The following is a 17,863-nucleotide window of genomic DNA, read 5'->3' as shown; positions in this document are numbered from 1 at the left end:
AAATTGAGTCTGAAATAGCCTGGAAGCATTTCTCCACCCTGTGTTTGGGAGAAAGATTATTATATAGTTATTATTATATATACGTTTTATTATATAGTTCTATACAATCAAGTCTTATAGTCTTCAAATAAAGTATAACATAGCCAGATTAGTCCACTGCCCTCACACGCGCTATAACATGTGAGTGGAATAGTAACATTGATCATGTGTAATGAAGTACAGGAGGGCTGAGTCATGTGGTGGTGGGTGTGTCCTCCTCAGTACACTTCATCCCTGACATATGACGCCGTGCTGGTGATGGCTGAGGCCTTCCGTAACCTTCGGCGGCAGAAGATTGACATCTCTCGCAGGGGCAATGCCGGCGACTGTCTGGCCAATCCCGCGGCTCCGTGGAACCAGGGCATTGACATGGAGCGCACCTTAAAGCAGGTGAGCCTTTAGCAACACACCTTACAACAGGTAAGTCATCCCACCTAATAGCAGGTAAGCCATCATACCTAAAAATAAGTAAGTCATCCCACCTTACAGCAGTTAAGACTTCACCCCTTACAGCAGATAAGTCATCACACTTTACAGGAGATAAGTAATCACACCTTAAACACCTTACAGCAGATAAGTGATCACACCTTAAACACCTTACAGCAGATAAGTGATCACACCTTAAACACCTTACAGCAGATAAGTGATCACACCTTAAACACCTTACAGCAGATAAGTCATCACACTTTACAGGAGATAAGTGATCACACCTTAAACACCTTACAGCAGATAAGTGATCACACCTTAAACACCTTACAGCAGATAAGTCATCACACCTTAAACACCCTACAGCAGATAAGTCATCACACCTTAAACACCTTACAGCAGATAAGTGATCACACCTTAAACACCTTACAGCAGATAAGTGATCACACCTTAAACACCTTACAGCAGATAAGTGATCACACCTTAAACACCTTACAGCAGATAAATAATCACACCTTAAACTCCTTACAGCAGATAAGTCATCACACCTTACATCAGATAAGTCATCACAATTTACAGGAGATGTCATCACACCTCACACCTTACAGCAGATAAGTTATCACACTTTACAGCAGATAAGTCCTCACACCTTACAGCAGGTAAGCCAGAACACCTTACAGCAGGTAAGTCATCACACCTTATAGCAGGCAAACCATCATACCTTGCAACAGGCAAGTCATAGAATAACAAACTCTTAAATTCCAGGCTTATAATTTCATAATTAGTCTTAAACCATTTTATTATTAACAGCTATGAATTATCCAAATAGTGCAATGCAACTAATATGAAAGGTTTGTAAAATGGAGACGTGACAGTCTAGGCCCACTGTTAGGTCCTTGAAGTGCATGAGACAGGTATGTCAGGGGTCCTGGGTGGCCAAGCAGGCTAAGAAGGTTGAAATCCCAGTGATGTCATGCATGGTCAAGGGACGACACATTTGCTACATTCACGTCTGAGAGGATGGACTGCTTTATTCCTTTCTCGGGCTGGTCCAGAGAAAGACTCGCCAACCATGGGGATCTGTTAGGTCACTTACATTTACGGCATTTAGCTGATGCTTTTATCAAAAGCAACTTACAATTATGACTGAGTACAACTTGAACAATTGAGGGTTAAGGGCCTTGCTCAGGGATCCAACATTGGCAACTAGGCAGTGGTGGGGCTTGAACCGGCAACCTTCCGTTTACAAGTTAAGTACTATATACAGTACTGGGCAAAAGTCAGAGAGCATCACCTGCCCTGCTTCCTCCAGCTTTATGCATGTAGATTATCTTATTACCTGTCTCTTCAGAAACATCTCCTTTAGCTGTTTAAGAAGTATGCATGCACATTTGCAAGGAAGTTAAGGTATGTTTGGGCTGTTGATTGTAATGTAAGGGTGAATGTAAGGGTGTCTGTTGATTGTGTGAATCTAATGGTATATGTTTACTGTGTGAATGTAAGGATCTATGTTGATTGTGTGCTTCTTTGAAGCATGTGGGAGAAGGGGCCGCTTTGGGAGATGGTCATTTTGAAGCAGGTGGCTTTAAGACAAGCATAGCAGAGAGCTCCTCACACACAGTGAGTCCACCCAAGGTACCAAAGTGAGGTCTTTTGGTCTGATTAGACTATGCTAAGGTCTGTTATACGTCCTGGGCCACCCCCTTCCTGGATCCACAGAGAAGGAGAATTACGTTAGACAGCTATGGACCTTTCTGGAGACTGAAAACTGACAATTTACTGAGCTTCCTCTAGATTACCAATATCAGTGACACCGCTGGGAATAGCTTTTGGTGAGAGGACACAGCTGTAATTTGTGGGTTTTAGGATTGTAAGGCCAGAGGAGATAAAGTGACAGTAGTGTAAAAAAAGGTAAAGTGTGGAGAAGTGTAGGGTGGCTTTTAGAGTAACTTTCTGTCAAGCTTTTTAAAGTATAATTAATAACTTGTACATCATGGCCATTTTGACAGAACATTCAACAGATGAAAGGGTAGTCTATGGCTTGGTTGGCTCCAGAGCAGTAGGGGAATTCTAAATGACCAGATACCGGAAAAAATGGTAAGCACAGGACACACCCCGAAAAGAGGAAAATCAAGTGTCAACAGGACATAATTATGTGAAGTCACATTTTAAATAGGGAAGGTAAGTGATCAGAGTCCAGCGCAAAGTGGGTTGAGACTGTGAGTCCTGTCATTTAATCCACAGAGCAGATAGATATTGTTGGCATTAATATCGGTTCCTGTCAGTAAATGGATGTGTCTCCAATAATCTTTCAAAGATCTGTGCTACTCATGTTACCTGTGGATATGTGTGTGTGTGTGTGTGTGTGTGTGTGTGTGTGTGTGTGTTTGTTTGTGTGTGTGTGTAGGTGCGAATTCAGGGTCTGACGGGGAATATTCAGTTCGATCATTATGGACGCAGAGTGAATTACAGTATGGATGTGTTTGAGCTGAGGAGTAACGGTCCTCAAAAGGCAAGCATGTCACACACACACACACACACACACACACACACACACACACACACACACAGTGCTATTCATACATGTAAACACAAGTGCGTATACATCTACACGATACATGCAGATACATATGAAGGCATACACAACCTTCTATAAAGTAAACCTCACTCACTCACCTATTCTTGGTCCTCAGATTGGATACTGGAATGACATCGATAAACTAGTGTTGGTGCAAAACGAACTCTCCGGTAACGGCTCTATGATGGAAAACAGGACCGTCATCGTGACAACCATCATGGTAATGTACTCACAAATTCCCCCTCTCTGTATCACCACACCTACACAGTGCCTCCTAGAGGTCAGAGCTGCACATCAGAGAGAGAAAGAGAGAGAGAGAGAGAGAGAGAGAAAGAGAGAGAGAGCGAGAGAGAGAGAGAATGAGAAACACAATCATGCGGTTGTTCGGTTAAACCAAACCCTAAAGATGGTAATGTTTTTGTTTACTGAAAAACAGAAGTGCGTCCACTACTTATCTGTAGTCCTTAATCAGGGCGATACCAACAAATCCATTTACTTAAAGCACAGATAACCTCTAAGAAATATGCTAGCTCTGAGGTAAGACGCACGTGTTTAATAACAGGTAAACAGACCCAATATCCACACACTCTTTTAAACCAAGGAAAGGCAATAGACTGGGGAGCCTAGCCCCGGTCGCATCAAGAGTACGGTAGAGTTTAGTTGTTTCCCTGCTCAGACACACCAGCTAATCCTGGGGGATAACTGAGGAGTTTAGTCAGGTGTGTTGGACCAGGGAAATCACCAAACTGTGCTGGACTCTGGTTCTCCAGGACTAGAGTTGGGCCCTCCTGTGATGAACATACCTTAGCAGGTTCCTCCTGTCTGTCTGTCTGTCTCTCTCTCTCTCTCTCTCTCTCTCTCTCTCTCTCTCTCTCTCTCTCTCTCTCCCCCTTCCTTTCTTCCTGACGTGCGCTTTAAAGGCGATGGAGAATTTTACCTCAGCAGGCAGTTCTTCTCTACCGACGGTGCTGAAGAACCCTCTCCTAAGACACTGAGAAAACCACGAGCGACAAGATGGCTGCCCATGTAAACTCTAGCGTTAAGACCTGGACTTAATCTTTCACTCAAAGGACTCTGGGAGAAGTGCAGCGCTGCTTCAAGTATGTAAGCATGTGGAACACTTGAGCTCAACAGAAGCTTCTGGAACGTCAGTGTTTCATGGTGCCGCTAGCCTGATTGTCATGCTTCCTCGCACTACTCTCTTGTTTGTGGGAATTTTTGGTAATATCTACAAGTTCTATGAGTCACCATTTCTATATTAGATGGAAACTTCATGTTCGAGGAGAGCAAGGGTTTTCTGTTTGCTTTGTGTTGGAACACGATTGCTTGGCCGTTCTGCTTCTGTCAGCACAGGCTCACTGTTCGATATTGTGTTGCTACTAATAATAACGCAATATCATCAAAACAACATAACCGTATTATTATTTTTATTGTGTCTGAAATGCAGAGCGAGAAAGACTGAAATGTGCGTGCGTTGAGCATGTACATCCGAGATACGCACTCTGGGTATCAACAAAGGGATTTCCAACTAATTCTTAACAAAACGGGGGGGAATAGTTAATTGCTGGGTATTTTGAAATGTAAAACCTGTGTCACTAGAATAGGCTTTCATGAACAATACATGGGTAATATTATTACTCAGTGCTTGTGTAGCCAAGCTTTTTTGGTTTATTTTTCGAAAAAATTAAAATAGCACTACTATTTAAAGCCCTTTGTTATGACAATGGTACAAAAGTTTCTTTCTCTACCAATCACATTTTGTGTCTGGATCACAGGTTGAATCCCTGCTTCACTAAAATAACATCACAGAGGTTCGGAATGTAAAGTATATTCTGGCATTCGAACACACACCTGTGGTCTTCAACACAGTTAAAAAAAGACACTTTAAATGTAGTGTTGTATAAAGACACTTTAAATGTGTTGTATAAAGTAATGGAGTGTACATAACGTGGAATATTTCTTTATGTAAAATGCTGCTTTAGCTTTGGATAGCTGCCCTCTGATATTAAAGGATGGGGTACAGCATGGCACACACTTCTCCATTTGATTAAACCTAAAAATGCATACTGTGATGGTGTGAGTGTGTGTGAGTGTGTGTGTGTGTGTGTATGTGTGTGTGTGTGTGTGTGTGTGTGTATGTGTTTGTATGTGTGTGTGTGTGTGTGTGTGTGTTTGTGTGTGTGTATGTGTGTGTGTGTGTATGTGTGTGTGTGTGTATGTGTGTGTGTATGTGTTTGTATGTGTGTGTGTGTGTGTGTGTATTTGTATGTGTGTGTGTGCTTGTATGTGTGAGTGTTTGTGTGTGTGTGTGTGTTTGTATGTGTGAGTGTGTGTGTGTGTATATGTGTGTGTGTGTGTGTGTGTGTGTATATGTGTGAGTGTGTGTTTGTGTGTGTGTGTATATGTGTGAGTGTGTGTTTGTGTATATGTGTGAGTGTGTGTGTGTGTGTGTGAGAGAGAGAGAGAGAGAGAGAGAGAGAGAGAGAGAGAGAGAGAGAGAGAGAGAAAGAGAAAGAGTCAGAGACAGCAGCACCACATCTCCATAACAAATCTGGTAAACAGGCTGTGATGGGGGTTGGCACAGCAACATGGGCACAGAAATAGCTTTATTTTTATGCCCCAGACACAGCATGTTACAACCTTGTAAAGAAAGAGTTTTCTCTCTCAATATCTCTTCACTCTCTTTCTTTTTCTTTCTCTTTCTCTCTTACCCCCTCTCTCTCCCCTTCTCTTTCTTTCCCACACTCTCTCTATCTTTCTCTCTCACTCCCTAAACTTTGTATTTCACCCTTCATCTCATACAGAGTGGCATTAGCTACATGCAGTGAAAGCTCAGTGTGTGAGAGTGTGTGTGTGTGTGAGTGTGTGTGTGTGTGGTGTACACATGCTAGGGATAGTAAAACCCATGCAGACACAAGGTTGAAGTGTGGCTTCCCAACTGCGTAGCAATTATAAACACACACACACACACACACACACAAACCATTATCATCACTCTGAAACACACACACACAAAAAAAACCTGCCTTTATTCAGTGATTGGTTTTACTATCTATTCTGTAATCTGACTCTGTGAAGCAGTTTGTGACCCTTGTTGGTGATAAGTGCTACATAAATAAACATTACTTACTTACATACTTACAAAAAACCTAAAGCAATCACATTGCACCACTGTTGTGATTCACACACACTTGTTTCTGCAGTTTTTTTTACATACCAAGAGATGAGACTACACAGGTTTACCTTTGTTTACAGAAGCCATGTTTACAGAACTGTGCAATGAGTGTCAGATCATTTAAGCTTTACCGCTAGGGTAAAAAAAATGTTGGTTGGTGCATTATTGTGCACCAGTCACTGTATTTCTTAAAGCACATGTCCAAGCAGCTGTATTTGCTCAGAGCTTCCCGAGGTCTCTGGGCCCTGCTCTCAGTCAGGGTCTTCACAGCTACTCTAAAATTAGATGCCAATTAGACTGGTGAGAACACTAATAGATCAGCTGCTCTTTTAGTGTATTGGATGCAAACCATCCAGCAATACATTAAAAGCTGTGTGTGTGTGCGCTAGAAAAGCTCAATGGCTCAGCTACACAAGCTGGTGGCAGAAGGGCCAAAGCATAGACAGGCAGAGAGGAAGGTGTGGCTAGAGATGGAAGGTGGAGTAGCAGAAAGCAGTGATTAGAGGTGGGGGGGGGGGGGGGACCAAGAGATCAGGAGAGAGCGAGAGAGAAAAAGTGAGAGAGTGTGTGTGTGTGTGTGTGTGTGTGTGTGTGAGAGAGGGGAGACATATGGGGGTAAGGAACACCACAAGTCCTTTACACTCACTAAACTCAGCAAGAAGAAACCATCAGCTCATCAGTGTGATTAGATCACACTCTGTTGGATGTATACACACACACACACACACACACACACACACACACACACACACACACACAGACACACACATCACTAACTGTACTGTAAGCATGAGATCATTTGGCTAATGATTTCTCTACCTGCTGCATAGAATGTTGCTGCTTTAATGCCAGAATGTATTTTTCCTGCCATTACAAAGTGCGAAGCACATGCTCGGTGTAAATGCTTACCTTCTAATGTGCTACATAAAACTGAATGTGTTTTATAGTTGGATCTAGTGTGTAAACAGCTCTGCTGTGCTATATAATCTATAAATGAGTTTGTCATTATGAGATGATCATCTTTCTCTGTAATTTCAATCGTCTGATTGTAATAATGTTTGATTGTCTAATCAGCCCAGGATAGAAAACAGAGTGCCATTTTGTCTGTTGAAAAATATACCCCTGTACCATGCTGACCTTTCTTCAGTGTAAAATTCACATTTGTTTCTTCACAAAATTGACAATTACACCGTGGGAAGGGAGGGTTCGCCATTTGAAAATGGTTTTTGTTGTTTGTTTTTTAGTATGAATTGATGTGTTAAAAGATTCCGATAAAATGCTGGGTTTACGACTGTATTGCACTTAGTGAATATGCATATGTTTAGCATTTTCAGTTAATGAGATTACGATTTTGTGTAATATTAATGTAGTGAAAACTGGTCAAAAGTGATCAAAAAAATTAAAATCAAGTTTTGTTGTAAAAATGTTATTAACGTACTACATTTGTATCATTGCTCAGTGTAAAAATGTATAAGATGTACACATGAATGTCTGTCCTGAACCTCTTTCTGTGATTCCCCTTTTTGTTGATGGACTGAATTATTGGAGTCTTCAGAGGGGCCATTGATCATGTGCTGGCATCTGCTTTGACATATGCACTTTTCCCATATTAGTCTTGCCATCATTTATTTATCAGTGATAAACATTATTGACTGCTCTGGTCATTTTTCATGATAAATTATGTGCAGGTCTCTAACACTTTTATTATTCACCTATAATTTTGTTAGCGCTCTGTATTTACATCTCACCCAGAGTTTCAGACTCATTTTACTCCTCCATCTGCTGGGAGTAATATCCTACTGGGTCCTAATAGTAAACAGGGCTTTTCTTTTTACTGCAAAGAAGGTAATCGACTGTCTGGTAAGGGCACGTGGGTTGCAATCTCAGTTAAGATAGGAGTAACGTGATGTTCTGCTCTCATCAACTTGGATTTTTCTTGCATGTCATTAGTATTCAACCTGCTTGATTTGTATTAGAAACATATTTGTAAATTGATTTTCATAGAATGACCTGCACACAACAGTGTCAATGAACAGCATCTGTGTATCTATCTAGCATTAAGACAGGAAGTGCCTTCTGAGGTAGAATCCAGTGCTGTCTTGTTACAGTTCTGAACAAAATAGGCCAATGCCTGATATAATTAACACCTGAAATGAAACTCCTCACTGAAAGTCATGTAATGAGCACTGAATCAGTAGCCTAAAGGGTATTACTGGATTATGACCGATGACCTGTTTGATTGTCCCTTCCCACCTCTCTCGATCTCTCTCCCTCTGTGTGTGTGTGTGTGTGTGTGTGTGTGTGTGTGTGTGTGTGTTAGGAGGGACCATATGTGATGCTTAAGAAGAACTGGGAGATGTATGAAGGCAACGACCAGTATGAGGGTTACTGTGTGGATCTGGCCTCCGAGATTGCCAAGCATATCGGCATCAAATACAAAATCTCCATAGTTCCTGATGGGAAGTATGGTGCCAGGGACCAGGTGACCAAGATCTGGAACGGGATGGTCGGGGAGCTGGTGTACGGGGTACGATAAGAGAGATTGTGTGTGTGTGTGTGTGTGTGTGTGTGTGTGTGTGTGTGTGTGTGTGTGTGTGTGTGTGTGTGTGTGTGTGAGAGAGCGAGAGAGAGAGAGAGAGGTTATGAATTACAAATCATGAGTTTTAGTGATGTTGGGTAACCTTATGTAAGAATTTAAATGCAAATTGAGGTTATGCAGAGAAGCTGATGACCAAATAAAGAATCAATAATCTCACCAAGACATTTTAAAACGTACCTTGTTGCCTTTCAGTTTAGAAACAATTACACTGGTTAACAGATTTTGCTTCCTGCAAAAAATCTCTGAATATTATGCATTTGTCACTCTGAATCCAAATATGTTTTGAGAATTTCTCTGTTTCTCAGCTATAGTTGCTGTTCCAGTATACACGTATGTCATTAGTATGTAATAGTATGTAAAAGTGATTCCAAGGAAGGTGAAAGCCCCATCCATGCTGGCAGGCTACTGCGGGACACTGAAGAGGGATGTTTCTGAGGCCATATATGGGCAACTATCATACAGTTCACATTTTATAAGCACATTTCTGCACATTTCAAATGTAATAACAGCCTTATAATAAGCAACATATATTAATGTGCAATTTACACACTTAAAATCCATGCATGATAGAAATATTACAAAGACATATTCAAATTCCACCTGGTACTGCAGGCGCTGTAAGACTGACCTGTGCTAGTTTGGGAAGTTTCAAATCTTTGTTGCCCAGTGTCATTTATTACATTATTAAAAGCTGACGAGGAGAGCTAGAGAATGTGGGTAAACATATGAAACAGATAACTCAGCTGTTTTTCTTCTCTGGTACTTCAGCTCTGGTACTCATTTATACAAACAACGGGTTGTTTTAGGGAGCATCAGGTTGTCAGAACACAGGGCTAAAGCAGTGAGGTACCACAGTATCACTCCAGAACACAAAGTGACTCGTTTCTGGTTTCTTACCATGTAGTTAGCTTTTTTACTAGATCTGGGTTCATAAAAAAGTGATGGCGAAGTCACACAACAAGACAAAGGCTCCGAGTACAGAATGTATTTAAAAGTCTACAGAACTAGCGCCCATGTTACATAGACAGTGAGGAACACACTGCCTCAGAGAACTGACTCAGGAAAAGGAGCAGTGACTCGAGGAGAGGGCTGTGACTCAGAAAGAGGGCTGTGACTCAGAAAGAGGGCTGTGACTCAGAAAGATGGCTGTGACTCAGAAAGAGGGCTGTGACTCAGAGAAAGGCCGTCAGTGTTTCAGATGAGTGCTATTGAAAGCCGGCACTCTCTAGAGACCTGCACAATGCAGCAATTCAGCAGACAGCCAAGCTCACTCCTCAGGCTTCCTCACACACACACACACACACACACACACACACAGAGACACAGAGAGAGAGAGAGAGAGAGAGAGAGAGAGAGAGAGAGAGAGAGAGAGAGAGAGAGAAACCTGCTCATCCAAGAGGGGAGAATGCAGAATACAAATCAGCCATTAAGTCAGAAAAAGAGAAAGACAGAGTGAGAGAGAGAGAGAGAAACAGAGAGACAAACCAGGAGAGAGAGACTGATAGAGGGGGGGGGCAGGATATAGGGATCAAAGGAAGAGAGGATGTGATGAAATTTCTCTGGCTCTTCTCTGACAGCTCGAGCGTGTCCGCGCGTACTGCAGCAATGTAGAGAATGTTCCGGGCAAAGCCCAAAGTCCTAGAACATGCTCTCGGGGCATCTGTAACATCCTCACCGCTCAAAAAACGTGCCCCCTCCTGGCTGGCAGCACACCGACGCTGGCTGTGGGGAACGCTACGCTGGCAGCCGTCACCTGAACAGCAGGTGGCTGAACGGCTCGGGCCCAGAGCGGCAGCCTGAGGGGTACCGGCTCACCCTTCCAGCTTCGAATGAAAGAAAGGTGCACACGTCCTGTGGCGTGTGCAGCTTGTGGCCCCAGCCTTTGTTGACCGAGCTTTTGGCAAGGTTCTAAAGCCCCAACCTGCTCCACTTCACCACTCAGCTCCGAGAAAGCCTGGCTGATCTGCCTTTCTGCATGCCAGAATCAGCCACGACTCACATGAGGTCCGTGAACGAGATCAAACAGTCCCTTTGATTTGCAACGCCGTTTCCACAGTGACCAGTGCACGGGAGTTCCATAGGCACTGGTGCTCCAGCACTACTATGCATGCGCCCAGATTGGCCATAATCGATAAGTGCTCATGATATCACAACAAGCAATTTCCACGGCCTGACATTTTAAAGTGATGGGTAAAATCACCGAATCCACGTTGTTACGACGACCGTATTTGAAAATGCGGTATTCGACCGCGTGCCGCTGTCATTTGCTAACCCCCTCCATTTTTCGCGAAATTGGCCAATTGAAAGCACTTTATGAGTAATAACCAGCCTCTCTTGGCTACTTACAAACATGGCTTCCCACGCTCAACGCCTCGGCGTTTCCCAAAGCCTCCTGAAACGCATGCGGACCAGGTGTTCCTCTCTAAAACGCACTTGTTTCCCGCGGTTTGCCTACGGAAGTAGGCAGGTAACCTTCCACCGCTACCGCCGCAGCTGGGCTCGCCGGGGGCAGCCCTGGCAGCCACTACGCTCCTCACATCTGTAGCTTATTCCCGTCTACTTCACCGCCCCCCGATAGCCAGCCACACCGCTTCTTAATTAAACTAATTAGCAAAACACAAGGGGAAGAAAAGAAATGTGCTCGCTGCAACACAATTCCCAGCTGGACACAAATAAACTGGATGAAATTAGTAAACGCTGCAAGTGTTAACACCGTGTTAATTCAACTCTATAAAGCCATCCAAACTCGGTGGATGTGTTCGGGTGAAACACTGCATTTGATAGTTCATGCGGTAAAGGAGAGTTTTCACAGGCCTTATGCTATTGTTTATGCCCGAGAACAGCTTTATTTTTATTTATTTTATTTTACACCTTTATTTTACTTGCTTGCTTTCAAGATGCCGAAAACCTGTTAATAAATAAAGCGACCTTTAAAGCACATGCAGGGGATTAAGGAAAGGAGGCCTCGGATCTCGAGAGAAGCTGTCAGTGCGGCAGTCGTTTTGCGACGCGATACATTATCACGCCCGGGTGATCGTTAAAAGAATACATTAGAAGAGACTTCTATGCGGTGATACTGCTATGCGGAGATAAAAGCAGATACAGAGGAAGTTAAAGCGCAATCAATACACACACGGAAGGCAAAACAGTTCCGTGTAATGGGGAAACGTTTGAAATAGCGACTGTCATTGGCAGCGCTCCGTCTTGCTTGACCTGTGCGTCCGGCTTGAACAAAAAAAAGAACAGCAGAGAGCCTGGGCAGATTGCTCTCCTGTTTAGATGATGAACCTGTTTTCATCCCTGTGATATAACGGGCTATTTGTTAACCCCGGGGCAATATGTCACTTGTCCAGCTCACTCTATCAGAGGTCTGGGCCGCGGTGATATTAAAGGCGCATAAAAAATAAACAACTAGAGTGAGAAGGGAAAAGCCTGTTAAAAGGACAATACAAATCTGATCTAAAGAGCGCAGGGAAACACTGCTTTTAAGTATGCAGTGAGGAACATCTTTTCTGAATCCCATTAGAATGGTCAAGGAATGGTCAAAAGTGCAAACTCCATAATATTGTAGACCCATTTATTATTATTATTATTATTATTATTATTATTATTATTATTATTATTATTATTATTATGCAAGGTATTAATACTACTTACCTTGCATGTGCAGTTTAGGACATAGGTTTTTTGTTTATGTACAGTCACCCAGACACCCAATATGCAAAATTCTGTTTGTATCTGGATGACATACATTTTGGACTACACATCACACAGTGTAAAATGTAAATTTAATTTCATAATTAAATAAAGACATCTGGCTACTGAGCTGGAGGCCATTTTGACATTTACAATTCTGGAGGGATCTGGAATCATTTCAGCTGTAGTTAGGGTGAGTTTGCTCATACAATTAAAATGATCGTGATGATTAGATTGACTTGCACAGGGACTCAGAATGGATTCAGCCATAATTGCAAGACTTTTATTTTAAACGCCATTATTAAATCTAACCCTGCATATCTGCATCATCACTGTGTAAGAGTAAAAAATGAAATAATGCCTTGGCACACATGCAGTATCTTGACACTGGGTCTTTTATAATCACCACTGCGGCTCAATGGCACACTTGTGTTGCCCAAAATACAAGTAGACCTACATCTTATTTTTGATGTCTCTCTAAGTGATCTGTAAGTGTTCTATAACAACACTTACATCCAGACAATGCAAGTCTGGTTGAAAATATTTTTCACCGAGTCATCTAATTCCCGTGGCAAGTAATAGTAAAATCCTCTTCAGTATCAGAGAAAGAGAGAGGACAGAACAGAACGTTTACAGCATCAAGAGTAGTTACTAATTACCTATTTATAGATTTTAGTTATTTTATTGAGAATATAACACCATGTTGAAATCTTTTGATGACTATCCATAGAGTAGCACTGCAGAGAGTTTTAAGATGCTATATTTTACAGTGTCCTGTTTCAGGATGTCTCCTTTTCAGTTATTACTGTGTGTTAGTTGAAAACTATTCATGTTAAATGAAGTTAATTTAGTGCTGTAGGTGGTCATTCCCATTTTTTCTTATAGTCAAGGCCTTCGCCCTTACGACTTTACAACATCATGACCTGCAATTCCTCTCATATCCCCCACCAGAAAGCGGAGATTGCCGTAGCGCCTCTGACAATCACGCTGGTCCGGGAGGAGGTCATCGACTTCTCCAAGCCCTTCATGAGCTTGGGCATCTCCATCATGATTAAGAAACCACAGAAGTCCAAGCCGGGCGTGTTCTCCTTCCTGGACCCGCTGGCCTACGAGATCTGGATGTGCATCGTGTTCGCCTACATTGGCGTGAGCGTGGTGCTCTTCCTGGTCAGCCGCTTCAGCCCGTATGAGTGGAACACGGAGGAGCCCGAGGAGGGCGCCGACGCACAGCCTGCCATCCAGCCCCCCAACGAGTTCGGGATCTTCAACAGTCTCTGGTTCTCCCTGGGTGCCTTCATGCAACAGGGCTGTGACTTCACACCCAGGTAGGAGGGCACGGACACTCACACACACACACACACACACACACACACACACACACACACACACACACACACATACACACACAAAACACACACACACACACACTCACACACGCACACACATACACACACACACACTCACACACACACACACACACACACACACACACACACACATACACCCGTATAAATACTGTAATCTTGTCATAACACTGGCAGAGCGAATCCCAGCCATATAGCTGTGATGCAAATAAGGAAAAAACAGGCATCCTCCCGCACGCTGACCTGAGGTCAGTGTGGCAGCTAAAGTTGACCTCCTGCTCCACGGCTGTGGAAGGACACGGGCTGATGGCGGCAGCAAGATCCTCTCAGCCATCGCTGAGCTTATCAAACTTTCATCCAGTCAGAGGCAGACCACAGAGCCGCCCGCTATTTTTAGAATATTTATAAGAATATAGCATTTCATTATTGATAACCCAAGGATGCAGCTGAGTGAAAAATACATGGCCGGCATCCAAGGAGCATTAGCAGCCTGAACGGAATAAATTACTTGTGCATGGCCGAAAAAAAAAAAAAAAAGAAAGAAAGAAAGCAAAGGAGAAGAGAGCAAAAGAAGGATGAAATGGAGCATGGGGTGAAACGTTTTGAGACGGATGAAAGGATGAAATGGAGCGTGGGGTGAGACGTTTTGAGAAGGATGAAAGGATGAAATGGAGCATGGGGTGAGACGTTTTGAGACGGATGAAAGGATGAAATGGAGCGTGGGGTGAGATGTTTTGAGAAGGATGAAAGGATGAAATGGAGCGTGGGGTGAGACGTTTTGAGAAGGATGAAAGGATGAAATGGAGCGTGGGGTGAGACGTTTTGAGAAGGATGAAAGGATGAAATGGAGCGTGGGGTGAGACGTTTTGAGAAGGATGAAAGGATGAAATGGAGCGTGGGGTGAGACGTTTTGAGAAGGATGAAATGGAGCGTGGGGTGAGACATTTTGAGAAGGATGAAAGGATGAAATGGAGCGTGGGGTGAGACGTTTTGAGAAGGATGAAAGGATGAAATGGAGCATGGGGTGAGACGTTTTGAGAAGGATGAAAGGATGAAATGGAGCGTGGGGTGAGATGTTTTGAGAAGGATGAAAGGATGAAATGGAGCGTGGGGTGAGACAATTTGAGAAGGATGAAAGGATGAAATGGAGCGTGGGGTGAGATGTTTTGAGAAGGATGAAAGGATGAAATGGAGCATGGGGTGAGACGTTTTGAGAAGGATGAAAGGATGAAATGGAGCGTGGGGTGAGATGTTTTGAGAAGGATGAAAGAATGAAATGGAGCGTGGGGTGAGACGTTTTGAGAAGGATGAAAGGATGAAATGGAGCGTGGGGTGAGACGTTTTGAGAAGGATGAAAGGATGAAATGAAGCGTGGGGTGAGACGTTTTGAGAAGGATGAAAGGATGAAATAGAGCGTGGGGGAGACGTTTTGAGAAGGATGTAAGGATGAAATGGAGCGTGGGGTGAGACGTTTTGAGAAGGATGAAAGGATGAAATGGAGCGTGGGGTGAGACGTTTTGAGAAGGATGAAAGGATGAAATGGAGCGTGGGGTGAGACGTTTTGAGAAGGATGAAAGGATGAAATGGAGCGTGGGGTGAGACGTTTTGCAGGCATGTGCGGGATGTCATTATGGAGTGAACACGCTGGGAGGCATTCATGATTCAGGTGCGTGGAGAGAACACAAGCTCTCCGCAGGGAGTTGACACGGCATTAGACACGTGCGGATACACGCGGACACACGCAACCCTCGTCACGGCTGACAAGTGCTCTGTTTTGACGGTAGCACGTTTCAACAGTTTGCCTCATCAAAGCTTGATGTTCTGCTTGTGAAAACTGCTCTCAGCAGAACCCTGGTTCAGCGGTGTGTGTGTGTGCGCATGTGTAAACATCTTTCACTCTGCTCTTCAACTTGAGCTCACGCTCTTAAAACAGGGTTGCAGGCTATGCTTGGCTTTATTTCAATGTCAACAAAGAGCAATTGAGATGGATCGAGTGGTGTCTGTGTCTTTGTTATGTTCCGTGTTATTTACTTCTGCAGTCTGCCATGACTCTAATGGTCTGTTTTAGAAAAAATAGATATATGTCTGTCTTGCTGCTTATCACTGTTATTACCAGATTATAACGTGCTAATAACATATTCCATCAACATCAAGGTAGCACCACTATAAACACCAGTGTGACCAGCTGTTGCCTTCAGTCCAGCTGGGGTTTTCGTGTCTATTCCAATATATTCTAGACCAGAAAGTCAGTAACCCTGTCTCTGGAGGTTGTCCTTCCTGTAGACCTCAGTTCCAATCCATATCTGCCCCACCTGATCCGGCTAATCACAGTGTTCAGAGGGTTCAACTTAGAACAAACTCTGTAAAAAGGTACAGCTGATCTCCAGGAGCAAGGCTGGCAATCATGAACTGAGTTCCTCCAACATATAAGTAAATATCACCTTTCACTGATCACACCTCCCCAGCTTCTGCTTCAGCGCGTGTACAGCTGCGGGTTTAGTGGAGCATAGACCTTCAGCAGAGCTGGGAAGCTCCTCTCTAGAGGCAGTGTTACCCACTTGGGAGAGACCAGTGGAAGGACTGGGGAGCTCCCCTCTAGAGGCAGTGTTACCCCCTTGGGAGAGACCAGTGGAAGGACTGGGGAGCTCCCCTCTAGAGGCAGTGTTACCCACTTGGGAGAGACCAGTGGAAGGACTGGAGAGCTCCCCTCTAGAGGCAGTGTTACCCACTTGGGAGAGACCAGTGGAAGGACTGGGGAGCTCCCCTCTAGAGGCAGTGTTACCCCCTTGGGAGAGACCAGTGGAAGGACTGGGGAGCTCCCCTCTAGAGGCAGTGTTACCCACTTGGGAGAGACCAGTGGAAGGACTGGAGAGCTCCCCTCTAGAGGCAGTGTTACCCACTTGGGAGAGACCAGTGGAAGGACTGGGGAACTCCCCTCTAGAGGCAGTGTTACCCACTTGGGAGAGACCATTGGAAGGATCCTGGGGATTTATGTTACTCATGTTATTCATTGATATTTTTGCTTTTATTGGTAATATGAAGATAGAAATTATAATGACAATTACCTCCAAACAGACTATCATATTTTCCTAAATAATGCCTTCTGCATCCCATTCCTCAATATTGCAGTTTTAATTTTTTTTTTCACCAGATGATTCCCCCCTATCTTATGACAGCTTCAGACTGGGATGGACTTAATACACACCTCCAGAACCTGTGAAACTAGCCACTGTGTCTGAGCCAAACACGCTCGAACTCCCTATTCCCTATATGTGACCGCACTGACGCCCACAATCGGCCTTATGTCAAACCGATCGCCGGGGCAGGCTGAGCCAGGCCATCCCTCCTGCCCCATCTATTAAGCTCTCTTTAAAAAGCCGCAGGTGTCTGTGGCATCGTCGCGCTCAGAGCTTTCCGTCACCCAACAGCAGGACGAATCCTCGGACAGCTGAGCCACTCGGGGGCCCCCTACTGTGTATGTCTTTGTTTTGCCTTTGATTTATTCAGCTCACAGGGTAGTTACCAAGCCAATTGTCAGCTGAATCAGGTGTGTAACAGTGGGCAGACCACAATACAATGCACGAAGCATCCAGCCCCAAGGCCGAGGTAACTCCATCTATGTTCTGACAGGTTTTGTGTTGGTATTCATGCAGGCATTAGTGTTTATGCAATGTTTATACAGCTTCTTCCTGTGGGAATGGCAAGTGAGGCCGCCGCTGGGGTCTGTGCTGGGTCTGTCCTGGGGTCAGTACTGGGTCTGTGCTGGGTCTGTGCTGGGGTCAGTGCTGGGACTGTCTTGGGGTCTGTGCTGGGTCTCTCCTAGGGTCTGTGCTGGGTCTGTCCTGGGGTCTGTGCTGGGTCTGTGATGGGTGCTTTCTTGAGTCTTTGCTGGAGTCTGTGATGGGTCTGTGCTGGGTCTGTGATGGGTCTGTGGTGGGTATATGCTGGGTCTGTTCTGGGGTTTGTGCTGGGGTCTGTGATGGTCT

The 17,863-nt window shown here is 44.1% G+C and overlaps 1 protein-coding gene across 4 annotated transcripts in view; it reads left to right on the top strand.

The window, feature by feature from the left end:
- gria4a (glutamate receptor, ionotropic, AMPA 4a) overlaps positions 1 to 17,863 on the top strand; it is an 84,009-nt gene that overhangs the window by 45,347 nt on the left and 20,799 nt on the right. For 3 of the 4 annotated variants that reach the window (XM_035534155.1, XM_035534154.1, XM_035534156.1), the window contains exons 7-11: positions 262 to 429; positions 2,873 to 2,977; positions 3,159 to 3,263; positions 8,539 to 8,745; positions 13,465 to 13,838. In XM_035534155.1, coding sequence (XP_035390048.1) covers positions 262 to 429; positions 2,873 to 2,977; positions 3,159 to 3,263; positions 8,539 to 8,745; positions 13,465 to 13,838 — 959 coding nt within the window. Of the gene's footprint in view, positions 1 to 261; positions 430 to 2,872; positions 2,978 to 3,158; positions 3,264 to 3,963; positions 5,184 to 8,538; positions 8,746 to 13,464; positions 13,839 to 17,863 lie in introns of those variants that run through there. The other variant, XM_035534157.1, reaches the window with a different exon arrangement.

This window comes from Electrophorus electricus, chromosome 15 (assembly GCF_013358815.1).
Source record: "Electrophorus electricus isolate fEleEle1 chromosome 15, fEleEle1.pri, whole genome shotgun sequence".
Classification (NCBI taxonomy): domain Eukaryota; kingdom Metazoa; phylum Chordata; class Actinopteri; order Gymnotiformes; family Gymnotidae; genus Electrophorus; species Electrophorus electricus.
This window is presented reverse-complemented; position numbering and strand designations above follow the sequence as displayed.